Genomic DNA, 19,985 nt, shown 5'->3' with positions numbered 1-19,985 from the left:
GTCGTAGAAGTGTTTGTCTCTACTTTCAATTAATCTCGCCTTGAGGTACGTTGAACCATCCGCGAAGTTAGATGCTGCCTCTACTTGGTCGCGATACGCGCTTGTGTAGCTAATATTCGTCGAGATTAACGACACCTTTGGGAAGTGGAAGTCATTTTACGCTCGCGTGATTTATTATCTCGTATATCTCTGTTGAAACTTGAAGATCTCTCGCAATTTTTATTATTTTTTTTTTCCTATACTTATTCATAATTATATTACAAGGACGATTATAGATATGTGTTTCTCAAATTACTTCTTATTACGTTATTGCATGGCACGGTTGAAAAAGTTGTCACTTGTCCCAAACGGTCCACGGAATGTTTGTATTAATTTAATATCATATATAGATATGTTAAATGGAGACACAAAATTCTGTATTGATATTTTAACACAAAATAAATGCAAAACTTCAAGTAATTTAACATAAATTTTGTGTAAAATTAACATAGTTTTAATGTAAAAATTAATTTAGACTTTATCATCCCCATTTATATTATAAAATAAAAAGTCAACATTTATTTCGGTAAATTTTGACAGTTAATTAAATCTTGTCAATAATAAAACAGAACATATTTATTTAGTAAAATTAAAAACAGATGCACATTGTGTTATTTTTCCATCTTTTTTCAGTTGTTTCAATAATTTAACATTTAAGTTCAATTAACACAACAGCAATATGTGAAATTAACACATAAACTATATATTTGACATGTACAATATATATTTTAATCAAAATATTTGCAGCGCGATGACAAATTGAAATAAAATAATTATCGGATGTATAACATTTTAGCAAGGACGGGTCGTATTTTAAAATAAATTTATTGACTTTCCAACGGAATGTCTGACATGCACAAATGTGACAACAAACGCGAGCCTTGCATTTTACATAAAATATCGGTTTCCCTTCGACCAGAGCTGTCACGGACGAATCTCGGAGTCTCCGTTAGAGAAATGTGTAACAGGAATTTCTGCCGGCATTAAATTTTCATTAGATGCAATTAAATTCGTATCATCCCGCTCCGAAGGAGTTTACAAGGTGGTGAGGGAGGAAGGGGAAAAGAGAAAGGACACGAGTAAAATCACCGTGTCTCGATGGAGGATGTGGTCATTAAAAAGTTGTACGTGTCGCTGGCTACGTGTTAATAAATATTTGCTGATTGATCAAATACATTTTATAAAATAAAATAGTATTAATTAAGAAGATCCTTATATATAAATATAAATTTATGGTGCAGTAAAATTATTTTTAAATTTGTCTATACTTATTTCGAACTTACTTTTGCATCCTGATGTAAAAGAAAAATCGAAACGTGCAAAATAAATATATAGAGAAATTTAAAAATAATATTAATTAAAAAGATCCTTACATACATATAAATACAAATTCATGGCATAGGTGCAGTAAAATTATTTTTCAATTTGTCTATATTTATTTTGAACTTACTTTTGCATCCTGATGTAAAAGAAAGACCGAAACGTTCAAAATAAATATAGAGAAAATTAAAAATTTTGTTGCATATAATATTTATGTACCTGGCTCTTATTAATTTTTTTTATACCTGAATTTGTATTTTATAAAAGTTTTGTGATATTTGCGATGTAGATACAAGGTAGAATTAAACAAGGAAGCGTGTTAAACTTTTCATCGATCCATTCGCGCGTGAAATGTCGAGGTAAACGCCCTTCAGATATTTTCGATGAGAAAAATAAGTGCGTTTCAGTGAGATATAAACCGTGTAATTGCATTCTTCACATTTTTATTACTCCGGAAAGATCGTGGAACTTTTAAGGCGACAGAGGTCGGATTAAAGGAAAGAAAAAACTTTTAAGTATGTATCTTGAAAATTTTTCTATCAATACAATTTTCTTCTCCCTCATATATTAAATTTATATTTTTACATCTGTTAATAATTATTTCTGCGCTGAAATTATAAACGTTATTTCTCGGGTTTTTTTTTTTTTTTATAAAATTGGTCTTAAAATTAAAATATAAAATTTTTGGAAGGAATTATGTCGCTTTAAAATTCCTAAAATAATCACTCGAAATCCTTGTTATGCGAAAGGATAACTAATAGATCATCTGCGCGCTTCAAAGATTAGCTTTAAAGGCGAGTAAAAGGATCTTGGTTTATAAAAAGGATAAGGAGGGAAAAAAGTATCGCAACGAATCGAGGATCGAACGGGATGACGATTCGCGACCTCGATAACACTTGGTCGATCTGTCGTGTCCTTGGCTTCGCCAAGTTGATGATATAACAATCAGCGCTCTATGCTGCTGCGAAATCTCGATAATCTCATGTGGCACGTGCGATCGCCGCGTTTATAAAAACTCTAAAGGAAGTCGTGTTCTTTCAACATTCTCAGTCAGAAAAAAATAAAATCGGCATAGAAATTGGATTCGATGAGAAATTACAAATCTATCACGAGGATAATATGATGAATCAAGATGATGTAACGAAAATGGAGTTTGTATATAAGTATATCAATGTCGCATTGCTTAAAGAATTTTTCTAAATGTGTAAGTTACATGTGCAATCAACATAAAAATTATATTTTTTTTAAATACATTTTTTAAACATATTTTAATCGTATACAATATTATATAAATTTTTCTCTTTTTATATTAAAAAGCCATACATGTCATAGAAATTTATTATAAATGTCCTATTGCTTAAAGAATCTTTCTAAATGTGTAAGTTACATGTGCAACCGACATAAAAATTATATTTTTTTAAATACATTTTTTAAACATACAATATTTTAATCGTATACAATATTATATAAATTTTTCTCTTTTTATATTAAAAAGCCATACATGTCATAGAAATTTATTATAAATGTCCTATTGCTTAAAGAATCTTTCTAAATGTGTAAGTTACATGTGCAACCGACATAAAAATTATATTTTTTTAAATACATTTTTTAAACATATTTTAATCGTATACAATATTATATAAATTTTTCTCTTTTTATATTAAAAAGCCATACATGTTATAGAAATTTATTATAAATGTCCTATTGCTTAAAGAATCTTTCTAAATGTGTAAGTTACATGTGCAACCGACATAAAAATTATATTTTTTTTAAATACATTTTTTAAACATATTTTAATCGTATACAATATCATATATAAATTTTTATTTTTTTATATCAAAAAGCTTTTGAGCCATACATGTCGTAGAAATTTATTATAGCCACTGTTACATCTGTTTTATAAAAGACTCGTTCTGAAATTGCCCAATGCCGATTTCGATTGCTGAATATGAATTGCGTATTTAGTTTCTTTATTCCAAAAAAAATTAACACATGCTGATGGCAACCGACAACATATATGACTTGAAGCGATGCACGTGGAACATTTATTAATATCAAAAAGAAAGGAGAGAAAAAAAAGCGTCATTTATTTTTTAAATATCTGTTTCGTGGACGGAAGATAATTTATTATTGCCGATATTCTCACACCGGAAACCCGCAGCTGAATTAATATGCAGCTGAGAGAGATGACGGACGGGCACTTAAAGAAACGCCATTCGTCATCCGGCTTATCGGACTTGTTCCCGCGAGAGGGAAAATTATAAATGCATTTTCATTGCGCGCCGTGCCATTGTTGTATCGTAAATCGAGGCCGCATTAAATCACGAGGATCCAGAAAAGAAAGAATGGAAAGTTGCGGCAGGATTATTCGCGCGTATTCCTGCGATCGTTTGTTTTTGTCTCGTTGGTGCAATCGTCACTGCAGAGTGCACCGAGTTGTGCTTTAGAAAAAAAAAAAAAAACATGATGCGGAAAACACCTGCGACGACACAAATGCGCATCTCGATATAACAGGATATAAAGATGAAATGGACATATAAACTTTAATGAAAAAAAGGACGATAAATGCGCGCGCGAGATTTTTATAAAATTATATAATGGTCCCACACAGCACAATATATTATGAATGTTTTCAAAAAATATTCCTATAAAATATTGCATAAAAACATTTTAAAAATGGTTTTAAGAATATTTTAAAATGATTTAAAATGATTTATTTTTAAAAATGTTCTTCTTTATCTGTCAGATAATATTTTCTTAAATATTTGATACATATTTTTGAAATATTAGTTTAAATCTAATTCAAAAATATTTCTGAAAATATTTTTAAAAGATTTTAAAAATATTTTGTGCTGTATGGGGTTATAAAATGTTTTTATCGCGAAGCATTATATAATTTTTAATGGTCGTTTCTACGATTTTTCTCTTTGTTTTCTTAACTTTGAGTTGTTAAACGGAGTTTAATAGGGCGAAGTTCAACCCGAGAAAGTTGCCAGACATATTGTCGGAATTACAAGAGCGTAAATAATTAGAAAACCACGCACAATTAAATGCTCTCGAATCTTTTTCACGAATATTTTCGAGAACGTGAAAGGAGATTACGCAAAATATACACGGAAACAATATCGAGAGAAAATACGGCTTTTAGTCTCACGATCGCTACAAGTAAACTTTATCGTTAGATTTTTATTATTTTATCAAAATTAGAGTGCGATTCGTGAGAAATATTTTTCCTATTTTAAGGATGCATCCTTATTTAGCAAGTATCTACACTGAAAAAACATTATTGAATTAGAATATTTATTTCAATTACCTCCAAATAAATCATTTATTTGAAACTAATAATATTGATTTGACGTGAAAAATATTGATTTGCTTCAAATTTATTTATCAGGCAATATTGAAATCAATATTTATTAATTTAATAATTTTTTTCAGAGTCCTAAGTTTTTTTCAGCTCTTAATAATTCTTTTTCAATTTTCTATGCAACAGCACTTACCCTATAAGCTCAATTCTTTTGTCTTACACATCCAAATAAATCATTTATTTAAAACTAATAATATTGATTTGACGTGAAAAATATTGATTTGCTTCAAATTTATTTATCAGGCAATATTGAAATCAATATTTATTAATTTAATAATTTTTTTTAGAGTCCTAAGTTTTTTTCAGCTCTTAATAATTCTTTTTCAATTTTCTATGCAACAGAACTTACCCTATAAGCTCAATTCTTTTGTCTTACACATCCAAATAAATCATTTATTTAAAACTAATAATATTGATTTGACGTGAAAAATATTGATTTGCTTCAAATTTATTTATCAGGCAATATTGAAATAAATATTTATTAATTTAATAATTTTTTTCACAGTTCTAAGTTTTTTTCAGCTCTTAATAATTCTTTTTCAATTTTCTATGCAACAGCACTTATAAGCTCAATTCTTTTGTCTTACACATCCAAATAAATCATTTATTTAAAACTAATAATATTGATTTGACGTGAAAAATATTGATTTGCTTTAAATTTATTTATCAGGCAATATTGAAATAAATATTTAATAATTTAATAATTTTTTTCACAGTTCTAAGTTTTTTTCAGCTCTTAATAATTCTTTTTCAATTTTCTATGCAACAGCACTTACCCTATAAGCTCGATTCTTGTTTTCTTCCACATTTTCGTAATTGATATCACGAAAATGTTTGAAAAGGAGTCGATAATCCCCGTCCTTTAAGGGAGGAAAGAGAAGACTCAATCGCGTCTATAATTAAATCCGTCTGACTCGATTCAGCTTCACGAGGCTGAAAGAAGTCTCTGCAGCGGCGTAACGTGTGTACAACTTTTCTCTTATGTAACGTAGATCGGAGTTTCTGCTCGGTGTAGCGTGCACGCACAGCAGGCCGCCTCCAGAGAACAAAACCGACGAACGAAGGAGGCAATGTCTCTCGGGCGCGTTCGGTAAACTTATCCCTTTTGTTCGCCAAAGAAGACAGGAATCCCTCGAATAGATACTCTACTAACTTCGATAATGATCGTTAACCTTTCGCTGACGATTGTGGTACAATTTAATAGTCCAAAGGCAACATTAATTCTCCTTTTTATTATTTTGTGCAGATAAATTAATTAATTCAAATTAATATATTATAAAAATACATTGATTTTACAATTGGCATAAGATTTTAGATATATAATTATTTTGTATAAAATTTTATACAAAATTTAATATAAAAGAAAAGATTTTAATCATCAAAAAAATACAATATATATAATTATATATTTAAAATGTTTTATCTTTAATAATATAAAATAATAAAATTTTATATATATTATATAATGATCTTATTATTTTATTATTATATATAAAATATATATAATAATTTTATATAAAAAACTGTAAAGTGGGAGTTTAATATAGTTTACATAATGCGTTTTAATTTGTCAAACGTGTGAAGCGCGTTAATTTAATTTCGCTTAGTTTGCACAAGAATACAGAGATAATGACCAGCGTAATGTGCATCCACGTAAAAGTGCAACTGCAACGCTGCGAAAAAAATGCAGTACGTGACATTTAATCCTCTTTCGAGTAACCTATTTTTTAAAACAAGAGTCTAGTGTTATCTTTCGCTAAAAACGTGTTACACATTAACATATTCGTTAATCTACTAATCTTTTATTTTCTTTATTTTTATATACAATTCTAATTTTATAAGATTTTAGGAAAATTTAAAAAAATTTATTTTGACAAAGCTAACTATTATAAAAGCAGAATTATATCGCCCTTGCTTAGAAAAGTGTCAAGGGAAAATGTAATAACATATTCGTTAATCTACTATTTTTTTATTTTTTTTATTTTTATATACAATTCTAATTTTATAAGATTTCAGGAAAATTAAAAAAAATTTATTTTGACAAAGCTAGCTATTATAAAAGCAGAATTATATCGCCCTTGCTTAGAAAAGTGTCAAGGGAAAATGTAATAACATATTCGTTAATCTACTATTTTTTTATTTTTTTTATTTTTATATACAATTCTAATTTTATAAGATTTCAGGAAAATTAAAAAAAATTTATTTTGACAAAGCTAGCTATTATAAAAGCAGAATTATATCGCCCTTGCTTAGAAAAGTGTCAAGGGAAAATGTAAAAAAATTGGAGCTAGGCGATCGCCTTGCAACGTCATAATTCTCGCGTTTATTATTCATCTCGCGTATTGTTGCTTGTTCCTTTTTTTTACGCTGACTCTGAGAATATCGTACAAGCTCGCTCGACGAAAGTGACATCATATTCCCCGGACGTGCCAGTTCTCATTGACTCTAATACCGGTTTCCCCGGGTCGGTCGGAGAATCTTCGTCGGTTCGTTTGACACAATCGTCGGCTCAGGTCGTAACCTTTAGCAGAACGGATTCACAGACGCATCCACGTGCCCAATTTTTTTCTCCCTCCCTTCTTTTTTTTTTTTTTTTTTTTTTTTTAAATTTTAATTGACGCCGTGCCTTCTTTACGAGACACCTAATATAGAAAAACGCCGCATGTCGGCTCCATAATTAGCCTCCGTAATTATTATGAATTAGTCTCGCAAAAACGCGGATTAAACGCCGAGTAAAATGCGGTCTCGCTTGCTTTTACAGATTCGGGATCAGTTCTTTATAGGATTAATTTACCTTACGACAAGGTAGCATTTTAATCGCATAACTCGGAAATTTATGTGTTTTGCGACTAAAGTAGAGGTAAACTTTTCAAGAAATATCAGGGAGATTTTATTAGCATTTAATTTTCTGATTATTGACATTACGTATCTTTGCAAATAAGCTTCAAAATTTTGTTAGATTCAGTTTTATACAAAATGAAATGAATATAATTTTGTTGAAGTAAAATTACGCTATTAATATTTTTTGCCACAATTACAACTTTATAAAAATTTAATTCTAAAAATTATATTATTGCAGTAAGAAAAAAATACTGTATTGAAGAGACTTGCATTTTTCCATCGTTAATTATACAATTATATATTAATTATCTACAAATCACAGAGTTCACTAGTCCTATGCCATATATTTAGAATCAAATTTTTCGATAGACGTCACACTTGGAATGACGACGTCATTTAATTGTATTGCGATGTGCATTCCTAGAGTTCATCAGGAATGATAAGCAAAATCGAAGGAATCCTCGAAGCGTTATTGTTGATAGTTAAAGAAAAACACCGGTAAATTCTCTCTCTTCCTCTTCATGCCACAGGGAAGACCCTCACCTTTCACCCTGAAGTAACTGTACAACTGCGGAAAGTCAGGGAATTGATCACAGCTGCCGTCATAATCTGCTGCTTGATTACGTATCGGCTAAACTGTGATAACGCTAATAACGGCAACCGTAATAAGTATGCAATTTGAGAAAAGTTTGCAATTAATCGGAAAATTTTCGAATCTCGTTCACTTTTAATATTGTTTTATTTTCAAAGGGAGACTTTACTATCTCATTCATTTTTATCAAATTTCTTTGAAATAATATATATTTTTAATATATATTAAATATATATGTATATATATATATATATATATATATATTAAAATATATATTAATTATATATATATATATAATGTAATATATATTTAATATATATGTACCTATATATAATATATTTAATTTATATTTTTAATATATATTTTTTATTTTAAACAGTTTAAACTTTATTAAGATGTGTGTATATATAATATATATTCTGCTATTAATTAATGTCTAAATTATTCATTATATTTAATTATTAATTATTTGTTATTTTATTATTTTAAATGTCTTATTATATTAAAAAAGGATCCAATACAAAGTGATTCTTCCATATTATTTTGAGTAATACCGACACGTTGTTTAGAACTGATCACTTTTCATTAAACGCCACTGTTAATTAACGCGACGGCCCGTTTTATTGGCGATGTAGAAATAGACATTCAACAGTGAGAAAGAAATCGGTGTGCACAATAGAAGAGACGCGATGGGAGTTCTAATGAAATTGCCGGAGCGGAAACGCGCAACAGAAAACGTCATTAACGTCGACGAAGCGAACAATTATTGTTGTTTATGAAGTGTAATAAATTATTAATTATTACAACTATCTTTGATCGCACGGGATTCTTATCTATCTCCGATCAGAAAACGGGATTTTCACACACTGAATAAATTAGTGAAAGACATATAGAGCGACTTTAAAGTCTCAAGCTTTATATTTTCGCAATTTAGAAAAAAAAAAACTCGATATCTCTCTTTATCGAAAATAAATAGGTTGAAACTGATATATTTTGCGTTATAAAATAATGAAAAGCATTTAATTAGGAGTATTAGGTTTACAAATAAATATGATAGAATCTTTTATATTTTACATATATTTACAATTATAATTAAATTTGATTTGAATAAAATTTTTATTTTTATGCTCTTTTGCAGTTTAAGATATTAAATATTGATGATTATAAAGTTGTGAGAAAATATGAAGTTTAATGAATCTTTATTAGGGCAAAATCGAAAGTTCCAAAATTAGAGAAAGGATAATTTGCAAAATCTGACAATCACTCTATATTTTACGGGAACAAGATTATTAGCCGCGATATTTTTTCCCTTTGCACATCGCGTTCTCTTGCAAAATCTATTGTTATAAACGGATCGTTAGTTTCGAACATGAAATCGATGCGTAGAAAATTCACGAGTGATATATCCTTTGAAAGGATGTGCGTGCAAAGAATGGCAGGAGTTGCGCTCAAGAAAAGAAAGGAATATTGCTTATGTAAGAAATCGGTCGGCCGCTTTCGTTTGTTCTTAAACACGCACTCTTAATAAAATAGTTATTCACCACGGAAGCGACTCCATATAGAAATTTAATTTCGATCATTAGCTGAATCGAGAAATCCTCAAAAAACCCAAAAAAGTTCATCTCGAGAGCGCAGCAAAAACTCCAGAAATTAATTTAGATTCAAAAATAGAACTTATAAATATACCATATATTTACAATTTTAAAATTAATTTATATTTTATTAATTTAATAATAATTTTTTATATACAGTACATATTATAATTATAATTTGAAAAAAGTTACCGACAATGAGTATATTTTATAAACGTGTTTACAATTTTAAAATTAATTTATATTTAATTAATTTAATAATCTTTTCTTATATATAATGAGATATAATAATTTATTATAGTTATAAAGTTCAAATATAACAATGAAATTTATTATCACAGTTTAAAATATTAATTCTCTTTTAATTAGAAAAAAGAATGGGACAAGTTAAAACTTGTTGCATAGATTTCCTAACAAAAAATCTAGCACGCGAATCTCTAAAAGTCGGTTTTCACGCTTTTCACGCTCCTTTTTTCGCGTAACAGATTTTTGCAGACTCCGCGTGAGAAATTCGAAGCCGACACAATCGAGAGTAAGTTTTATTATTATTTTTTTTATTCTCTTTCGACTCGGTGATGCGTGGCCTTTCTCACACGCGGCGCATAATTTAGCCGCAGACCTCTGCCCGGATAAGATCGTCCTCCGGTGCATCGGATGCAATTTGCGCGTCCGATGCACCTAATGCGGATTTATTATAATCTCTCTCTCTCTCTCTCGCGGATTTCGCCCCCTGCGGCTAATCGTGGCAAATATCGAACACCGCCGTTCAAGATGAAAGCCTGTTAACCTGATTAACATAGAAAGGGAGATTTGCATGCGTACAATGTGAGTTACGAGAAGTAGCTCCGACTGATATCATCTTTTGCAACGTTCTCTAACTTCACTAGGTCAAGATTTTACTTATTTTCAACTCTTCCTCCCACGGCAATGCTATATATATTTTTTGCGGAAAAATAATTGACGCATCATATTCCTAAAAACTATATTCTATATTTAATAATTCTTTACTGTATTCGAATTTAAAACAAGCCATTTTGCCGATTTATTTTTATAGCACAGTTGTTGCAGCTGTGCTAAAAAATATAAATATAAAAAATTGGAGCATATTCCTCGATGTATTCGCGAGGAATAAAAATTGTATTTTTAAATATTTTGTTTCTATTAACTATATATTATACTATTTTTCGAATTTGAGTGATAAAATTGTCGATTTATTTTTACAGCAGTATTGTATCGTTGTTTACATTATACTTTTTATTTATTATTTTTATGACACAGTTATAAAATGCCCCAAACGCTTCACAGACATTTTTATGTTAATTTAACATAATGCGAATATGTTAAATGGGGATACGAATATTGTGTTAATATTTTAATACAAAATAAATGCAAAAGTAATTTGAAATAAATTTTTATTGAACTATATTACTATTTTACTATTTATAATATATTACTATTTGAACTATAACTATATCATTATATAAGAAATGAATATTAAATTAATTAAATATAAATAATTTTAAAATTAAATTAATTTTAAATATAAATTAATTTTAAATATAAATTAACTTTGAACACGTTTATAAACGGGGACGAGCAAGAAAACAGAAATTTTTCTACTGTGTATTATTATTATTTATTTTCGTGTACATGAAGTATATAAAATCGGAGCATATCTCACAAACAGACTCGCGAGGAAGTTCGAGCATTATGTTGCGATCGAGATGCGAGAGCGTGGGTGCATCGCGCGCATAAACGTGATGGGAAGAAGGGGCCTCTCGATTATCGAAGTGAAAGTCTCCGATCGGCGCGGCGATGCGTTCAGTCGCGCCGCAGCCAGCCCAGCGTCTCGTTCTGTATTTTGTGCCGCGGTCAGTTCGCGGTCAGTCTTGAACGGGTTCGGCAACCAGTCTACGTTTTTGCGGGAAAAACGTGCGTAACGGTGTGCGATGTGTTACGTGTTTGTGATACTGGATTTAAAGCGCTCCGACTTCATCGGACGTTCGAAAGGTGCGATCTTGACTCGTGTATCGACGGATTTTTATTCACAGATTTGATAGACGTGAATTAAAATTCGAAATTATATAGCTATATATTCTTGGAACAGTTTGGTAAACATTTTTTTATAGAAAAATGTCAAGGTATTTATTAAATTATAAATTTTATCGAGGGAAAGACGATTTAAAGCAAGGCAAAGATTTTTTGTCGATCTAGTTTTAATTGTATTTATGAGTACACGAGATATATCGCGAATTTTAGAGCAATCGATTTTTTATAAAAATTTCTTTATGAGGAATTATAATAATGATCGTAAATTAGTTTATCAAAATTTTTCCTTCAACGAAAATATCAAGGTATTCATTAAATCAGAAATTTAATTTAATCGATCATTAAATTGAGGATGGGACAATTTAATGTAAGGATTTTTTGCGAAAATTATATTTTTTGTAAAATAGTTTTAGATTTAATTATTAAAGAGACAAAATATAATAATTTCACTTGGATTTTAATGATTAAAAAAATGGAAAAGAATTTTTAAAATAAGCAAAGATATTTTTTAATGATGTGAAAAATGAAAATGATTGTACATTCTTCGCAAAATAACTTTAGATTTCGATATTAAAGGGAAGAGAGGAATATTTCTCTCGCAGCAAATTGCACATATATTTCTCTGTAGAAAAATCTGGCGAAATCTAAGAATTGTAATAGTAATCTCTCTCTCTCTCGCTCTCTCAAACTACATAACAACATAACTACATAACGATGTATACAAGCGCCACGTTCGGTCAGTCGCTAAAGAATTATAACAGTAATCTCTAACTATATGTAATAACGCACTTTATCGAGCATGGGGAGTGAAGAAATCGGGTATTACTCGCGACCGAGGTTTTCTTCCGCAAATTATAGATCGCGGACATGGTCGCCGATGGCGAAGGGAATATGAATCGCTCGGTTCGAAAAACAGTTATCCCGCATGCCGGCCATTGATTTCATCGCGATCCTTCGTTACGAATTCGAAATTACTCCGAGATTGTCGGCGACGCGACGTGGCGATTTTTCGTGGTCCCGATGAGTAGTAGTTGCCAAAGTAGCAAGACCAGTCACGAGCGAGTAGTCATCCTCCGTTATTGTCGGACGATCGAATTTCGATCGATCGCGTTTTTTATTAACAGCGCTAGGATGAAAATATTGCTGGAAGTCAGATGGACTCTTGAAGATGAAGCAAGGCTGATGACGCAAATAATATATAATTATAAAGACTCTTCTGACTATAATCAAATTGAAATTTTTAAAAAAGCCAAACGTAATAAGGCTCGTATATATTTTATTGTGATCAATAAAAATGATTGGAAAATTATGTATTGTAAAAAAATGCACGCTATTCACGCACTGAAAAAAATTTTAATTTTTATTTGATATAAGAAAATCCTTTTCTCTCGAAACAGATAGACACATGATTTATAAGGCAGTATTGAAATGAATATTTATTAATTTAATAATTTTTTTCAGTGCACTAATTATTTCATATTTATAATACAATAAAATATATAAGAGCCTTATTTATTGTCACTTTTTTCTCGATTTGACACGAATAATCTTAAATAAATTTAATAAATACTAAATAGAACAATTTAATTTTTTTATATTATGTCTCGCAGATTGACGGATAAATTGAAGGATTCTTCTTTTAGAGAATCGCAATGAAACTATGATATAATCTTCCCGTACGCGATAATGAAAATTAATTATAAAATTGTTGAAGGGATGTCAAAAAAATATGACCGCGTAAAAAGATGAATAAAGAGTCTTAACGGGCTGAATCGAGTTAAGTCTGTAAAAGCCGTTCTGGGATATTATTCCCTCGTGAAAGGCTTAACCTCGGGCTCTCGTGAACACGCGATAACGGAAATATTACCTGGCCAAGCTTGAATACGTGCTCGGATAAGTTTGTGGTCGTGTTCGTGCGAATCTATCGAAGTTACGTCGGACAAATGATTAATTAGGCTTCTTTGAGCGGCTGCGTTGATTAAGGCAAGGCACAATATTGAGATATTATCTTCGTAAAGAGTAAGAATCTCGTTCGATAAAGTTCTACGGGTCGAGATAAAGGTAGATATTGAGGAACGAAATATTGAAACTCATAGATTCCGAATAAAGATTTGTTATTTTAAAATGTGAGAGTTCTTTAACAAGTAGGGCTTGGATTAAAAATATATTATTTATGTTTACCTTTTTTAAATATGATACATTGTTTATTTAGTCATGCAAATCCAGGTACTGATTTTTTTACAAGAAAGAATTCATGGAACTTGTTATTGTGTTCCTCTCGTTATTAAAAATTTCAAAAAATTCTTTAAAATATGAGAGTATCTTATTTCCTCGTCAAGTAACAAAAAATTGAGAACAAACAGAGTTTTGGATTAAAAATATATTACTCATATATACCTTGTTTTAAAAATTTGATACATAAAATTGTAGCTTATTTAACCATGCAGATCCAGCTTCCGATTTTTTTTTTTTTTTAAGAAACGGTTCGTAGGACTTGTTATTGTGTTCTCTCTCGTTATTAAAAATTTCCAAAAATTCTTTAAAATATGAGAGTATCTTTTTTCCTCGTCAAATAAAAAATTGAAAACGGGCAGAGTTTGGAGTTAAAAATACATAATTTATATATAGCGCTTTTTTAAAATTTAATACATTAATTTGTAGCTTATTTAACCATGCAGATCCAGCTTCCGATTTTTTTTTTTTTTTTAAGAAACGGTTCGTAGGACTTGTTATTGTGTTCTCTCTCGTTATTAAAAATTTCCAAAAATTCTTTAAAATATGAGAGCATCTTATTTCCTCGTCAAGTAACAAAAAATTGAGAACAAACAGAGTATTGGATTAAAAATATATTACTCATATATACCTTGTTTTAAAAATTTGATACATAAAATTGTAGCTTATTTAACCATGCAGATCCAGCTTCCGATTTTTTTTTTTTTTTTTTTAAGAAACGGTTTGTAGGATACGGGAAATATTGATATACGCGTCGCGTCGCATTCGGCGGACTACCGCTTCGTAGAGAGAACCACAAATCGATACATACACGACGAGGAGACCCGTTCTCCACGTCCTGTATGCGCTTTGGCTCGCTTCGGTCTACCACGCGTGAAGGCTTCGACCGTCTGGCTTACGGTACATTGTAATTATGTTACACCATTGCCCAGCCCAGTGGGTGTGCGGGAAATTATTGTACCAAAAAATCTCATCGTCTCGCGGAATAATCTCCCAAAATCATTCCCTCCTTTGGGCGCAGCTATTTTTTGCCGAATGTTCCGTTAATTCGGAATAGATTGCAGGATCGAGCAGAGTGTAAGAATTACATTTATATCTCGAGTTATTTTAACTGTGCGCTCTTTCGTGATCGAAGTGAGAAGATTAGATTTAATTACTTTTAGATTGAAATTTTAAAAACTAGGTCTGTGGAATATTATTGGACTTACGGTATATTTCTTCTCTCTCTCTCTATCTTTCTATCTCTTTTCTGTAATGTTGTGAATATGAGCAATATATAAGAAAATTATTCTTTCATGTAGCCTGAACATTTATCTTTCAATTGAATATTATTGTATGTATTAAAGTGTTTAATTCTCCTTATAATCTCAATTTTTTTGCACTGAATCTAAAATGATATAATATGCGAAAATATTTCTTAGGAGTTTATAATCGATGAAATCTTGCTGTTATAATTTTTGTCACTATTATCTTCCATGAATTTTTATATATTAGGACAGTTTTTGCACAGTTGAAAAATTTGTGTTAAATTTAACAGATATCACATGTCTCAAACGATCCATAGAAAGTTTTTGGATTAAATATTTATTTAGTGGCAGCCCACGATCCGGAACTATGCTACAGAACTATAAAACTTATCGAAAACTATAAAATTTTATTGTTCAAATTTAAAATGATGTGCTCACTTTCAGCCAAGTTAGCATATCATGTCATTTTTCGAGATTATTCCAATGAATTTTATAGTTTTCGATGAATTCTATAGTTCTACAACATTCTTTAATTAGTTTCAACAATTAAAACGATAATTTATTTTATCCAAATTTTATGCTTCGATTAACGTATCATTACAGATATTGCATGTCCCAAGCGGTTCACAAAAATTTTTTTGTTAATTTAACGTAATATGAATCTGTTAAATGGAGACACAAATATTGTGTTAATATTTTAACAAAATAAATGCAAAACTTCAAGTAATTTAAAATAAATTTTATATAAAATTAATATAAATATTAACTAAATATATATGTTAATTTTAGATTTTATCATCCCTACTTATAAAATAAAAAATCAACATTTTTTTCTGTAAATTTGAACAGATAAATCTTGTCACTATTAAAACAGAACATATTTACTGTGTAAAATTATAATAAAGACAGATGCACATTGCGTTATTTTTACGTCTTTTTCGGTTGTTTTCTATAATAATTTAACATTTAAATTTAATTAACACAACAGCAATATGTGAAATTGACACACGAATGTGTTAAATATTTAATACAAAAATTTTAACGGGGACCGTTTTTAACAAGAAATCCCAAATTAAAAATAGATGCACATCGTGTTATTTTTACATCTTTTTTCGGTTATTTTAATAATTTAACATTTAAGTTCGATTAACACACCAGCAAAATGTTAATAAATTAACACACGAATGTGTTAAATATTTAACACAAAATTAAAATAGATGCACATCGTGTTATTTTTCCATCTCTTTTCAGTTGTTTTAATAATCTAACATTTAAATTTAATTAACACATCAGCAATATGTTAATAAATTAACACACGAATGTGTTAAATATTTAACACAAAAACAAATTAAAATAGATGCACATCGTGTTATTTTTCCATCTTTTTTCAGTTGTTTTAATAATCTAACATTTAAGTTCAATTAACACATCAGCAATATGTTAATAAATTAACACAAGAATGTGTTAAATATTTAACACAAAAATTTTCACGGGGACCATTTTTAACCAAATTTTCCTACTGTGCACAATATATAGAATCGGAATCGGAGCGATTCCTTCGATCGTAGCTACTTATTAATCGTCCGATCGGTGATAGATATATATATATATATATCGGCTAACCGCACATAGCGTCCGGTATACATCGTTAGATAACAGAACCGATGCGAAGGGAACGTGAAAGGTCTCTGGTTCACGATGTGGCGACCGGTATATCTCGCCGGTATCTCGGGTTCTGCTTGCCGAGCTCTGAGCAACCCAGGTGGAGAGAGAGATCGTTCCTCGTTTCCTCGTTGCTCAACCACCTCGATTGCGGTCGTGTACGGTAATTACAGCGCCCGGTAATGCACGCGCGACGTCTTATCCGCACCCGCATATACATATACTTATTGCGCGGCGTTCGCCGAGATTATAGGAGCCAAATCAATCGAGAGTATCCCTTTTAGCGACGCCTCTCTTGGAAATTGAGTCCCTCAAGAATACGCTTTAATGTATGCACAATCATATTTCAAGCTGGATCATTGATAATTTACGTTAATCATCTTGGAAAGAATTTTTTCTTAGAATTTTTTACCCTAAAAAATATAGTAATCAATAATGGTGGGACAATATATATATGGTGTGGGAAGAATTTTATGAGTTTCTCTGATTAAATATTTACCACAATAAAAAATATTAATACATAGTATAATAAAATTAATCGAACATATTTTATATCTTATTGTGGTAAATATTAATCAAAGAAACTCTTACTAAATTCTTCCAATACCAAATTGCCCCACGATTACCAGGATTTTAAGAGAAAATTCTCCCTGTGTATAATTATATTTTGCAATCTCATCGGGTACCATCTAATTGTTCCTAATATTATTTCATTTTAGATTTTACTTAGAATACTTTAAAGAGGAGATTAATTTAAAAAAGGAGAAAATTAAACTCTTAAATTGTTAGATTAATCCTTTTAAATCTGAGCTTAATTTGTCTTAATTTTGAAGATTCTGTTAATTATTATAGTTGAGAAACAATTCATTTATGGTCGCTGAAAATTCAGTTTGTATTGTTGAAATTCAATAATTAAGTAATTCTTTTGAATATTGGTAAAACATGTTCAAAAATCGATTATATTTATTTCCTTATTATCTAGATGGAATAGCATAAAATAAAGACTATATTTTATGTTTGTCTATTCTTGGACGAAAAATTGCGCGAACGTGTGATTAGGCAAACATTACGTAAATACTAAAATGCTCAACATGCACGACACGATTTCCCAAGATGCAGAGCGAATCCTAATTAAATGATTCACGTGCAACATTGAAAATTATGGCAGTGACATTGCTCTAATTTATGATGCTCAATATTCGTAATTAATGTGAATCTTTATTTTTTTATTTAACTTTTCAATCAACCGATCGACCTGATTTGACATTTTGACAAGACAGCTGTCAGATTATTTTCCAATGCTCCGAAAATTTTTAAATTGCGTTTATTTTTAATCACATTTTTCCAAATGAAATTACAATGAAAAATCTTTCATTGTTCGAAATTCCCATCCCGAGTACTTGCAGTAACGTTGGCAAGTCGATTACACGTAAACTGGATTTACGGCTGACTGGTAGCTCACAATGCATACGCGATCCCGGTCGATGACTTTTTTTCCCCATAAACGAGTTCTCTCTGTCAAACCGGGAAACGCGTCGGCGGCGACGGAAAACCGGCTGATCGAAGATAAACTGTCGCTGTCACCACCCTATATGCACGTATATCGCGAAACAATATTTGAAATATGCAAGCCCCGTCACACACAGCGTTATACGACTTTAATCCCCTGCCTAGATTAAGCCTATTGTATATGGAGAAACGATTGCTTTTTCGAGTATACCCACGCTTTCTGGATTTGTCAAGCTGTACAATCTCTGCACAATTTTGGAGAACTCATAACGAGATAAAAGGAACGAGTTGTAGCTATTATAGTCTGTTCATTTTACGTAAGCTTGATTTCTCGAAATAACGCGAAATAATTAAATATGCAAACAATTTCTCCTATCGTGTATTCTATCCCTTATAAGATATTTAAATTTATATATGATAATCTAATAAGATAATCTCTAATAAGATATCTAATAAAATAATTAAAATATAATAACATATTATGCTCTCTGTTAGAGAATTCTCTGTCGTCCCAAATAAATTCCCAAAAGAAGTCTATTTCTTCTTCGTTTATTACTGCGTTGTAATTTCTATTTTTTACTATTTTTCTATTGTAATTTCTTCTTTTTTATTTGAAAATTTGAACATATATTTTAAGCACAGAAAGAACATGAAAAGAATAGAGTCTTAGATAAACGCACGTGCAGGATATAAGGATACATATTAAATATTTATTGAGTCAAGGCTATATTTGCGATGGAAGGCTCGTGTGTAAATGAAATCGAAAGGCTTCTCATCAGAAAGTATGGTAGAGGAGGAAAAACGCGAGATATCGATCGGCGTGAATTTCATTCCCTCCCGTTCAGAGAGAGAAAGATGAACTAGAGCTGTCAAATAATTTCCGAATTATTTCGTAATCGTCCGAAATTTTTTATTCATAATTTATATATTTTTTCAGGACAAATCTAAAGAAGGGGAACCTCGAGGGCGATTCTTGCTCTCTTCAAGTTCGAAGGACCAACGAAGAGAGGCATGGCGAGACAACAGACCGTGGACCGAAACATCCCTCATCTGCGGGACATCTTCAGCTTCGGCAACAAATGGGACGCACGTGGCCACGCCGAGGAGAAGGCGCACGACAGCGCGGTTTCGGTGGGTTCTACATCAGGTGAGGAAGAGAGCCCGAAGAACAGCAAGAAGAAGAAGTCCCGTCGCCGGGACAACAGCAAGACGCTGACGGAAAGTGACGTTAAACACCTGGAGCGGCACCTGTCGATGAAGAAGACCATACGCAAGAAGATCATGCGGGATCTGCAGCAGGCCTTCGTCGAGGACCCGAACGAGTTTCGCGTCGACGACATACCGCCGGAGCAGCTCAAGGCGGAGATCAATATCCAGAGCCTGAGCTTCGGCACGCCGTCCCAGAAGCAGGGACGCACGCGTGGCAACGCCGAGAGCACGTTCCTCGACATGTTGCGCGGTGGCGGTAAGGAATTTGTCCAGTTATTTCAAATTCAGGGACTTTCTCAATTTTTTGCTCTCTTACATCGCATTTT

At 30.9% G+C, this 19,985-nt stretch overlaps 1 protein-coding gene across 2 annotated transcripts in view; it reads left to right on the top strand.

Annotated features, from left to right (window-relative positions):
- LOC114929972 (uncharacterized) overlaps positions 1–19,985 on the top strand; it is a 40,506-nt gene that overhangs the window by 18,534 nt on the left and 1,987 nt on the right. The window contains exons 1-2 of one of the 2 annotated variants that reach the window (XM_029301703.2): positions 11,589–11,761; positions 19,388–19,915. In XM_029301703.2, coding sequence (XP_029157536.1) covers positions 19,462–19,915 — 454 coding nt within the window. In that variant the 5' untranslated portion in view covers positions 11,589–11,761; positions 19,388–19,461. Of the gene's footprint in view, positions 1–11,588; positions 11,762–19,387; positions 19,916–19,985 lie in introns of those variants that run through there. The other variant, XM_029301702.2, reaches the window with a different exon arrangement.

This window comes from Nylanderia fulva, unplaced genomic scaffold, assembly GCF_048542155.1.
Source record: "Nylanderia fulva isolate GAGA-0341 unplaced genomic scaffold, ASM4854215v1 Scaffold9, whole genome shotgun sequence".
Classification (NCBI taxonomy): Eukaryota; Metazoa; Arthropoda; class Insecta; order Hymenoptera; family Formicidae; genus Nylanderia; species Nylanderia fulva.
The sequence above is the reverse complement of the archived record's forward strand: the minus strand, read 5'-3'. Positions and strand labels throughout refer to the sequence as shown.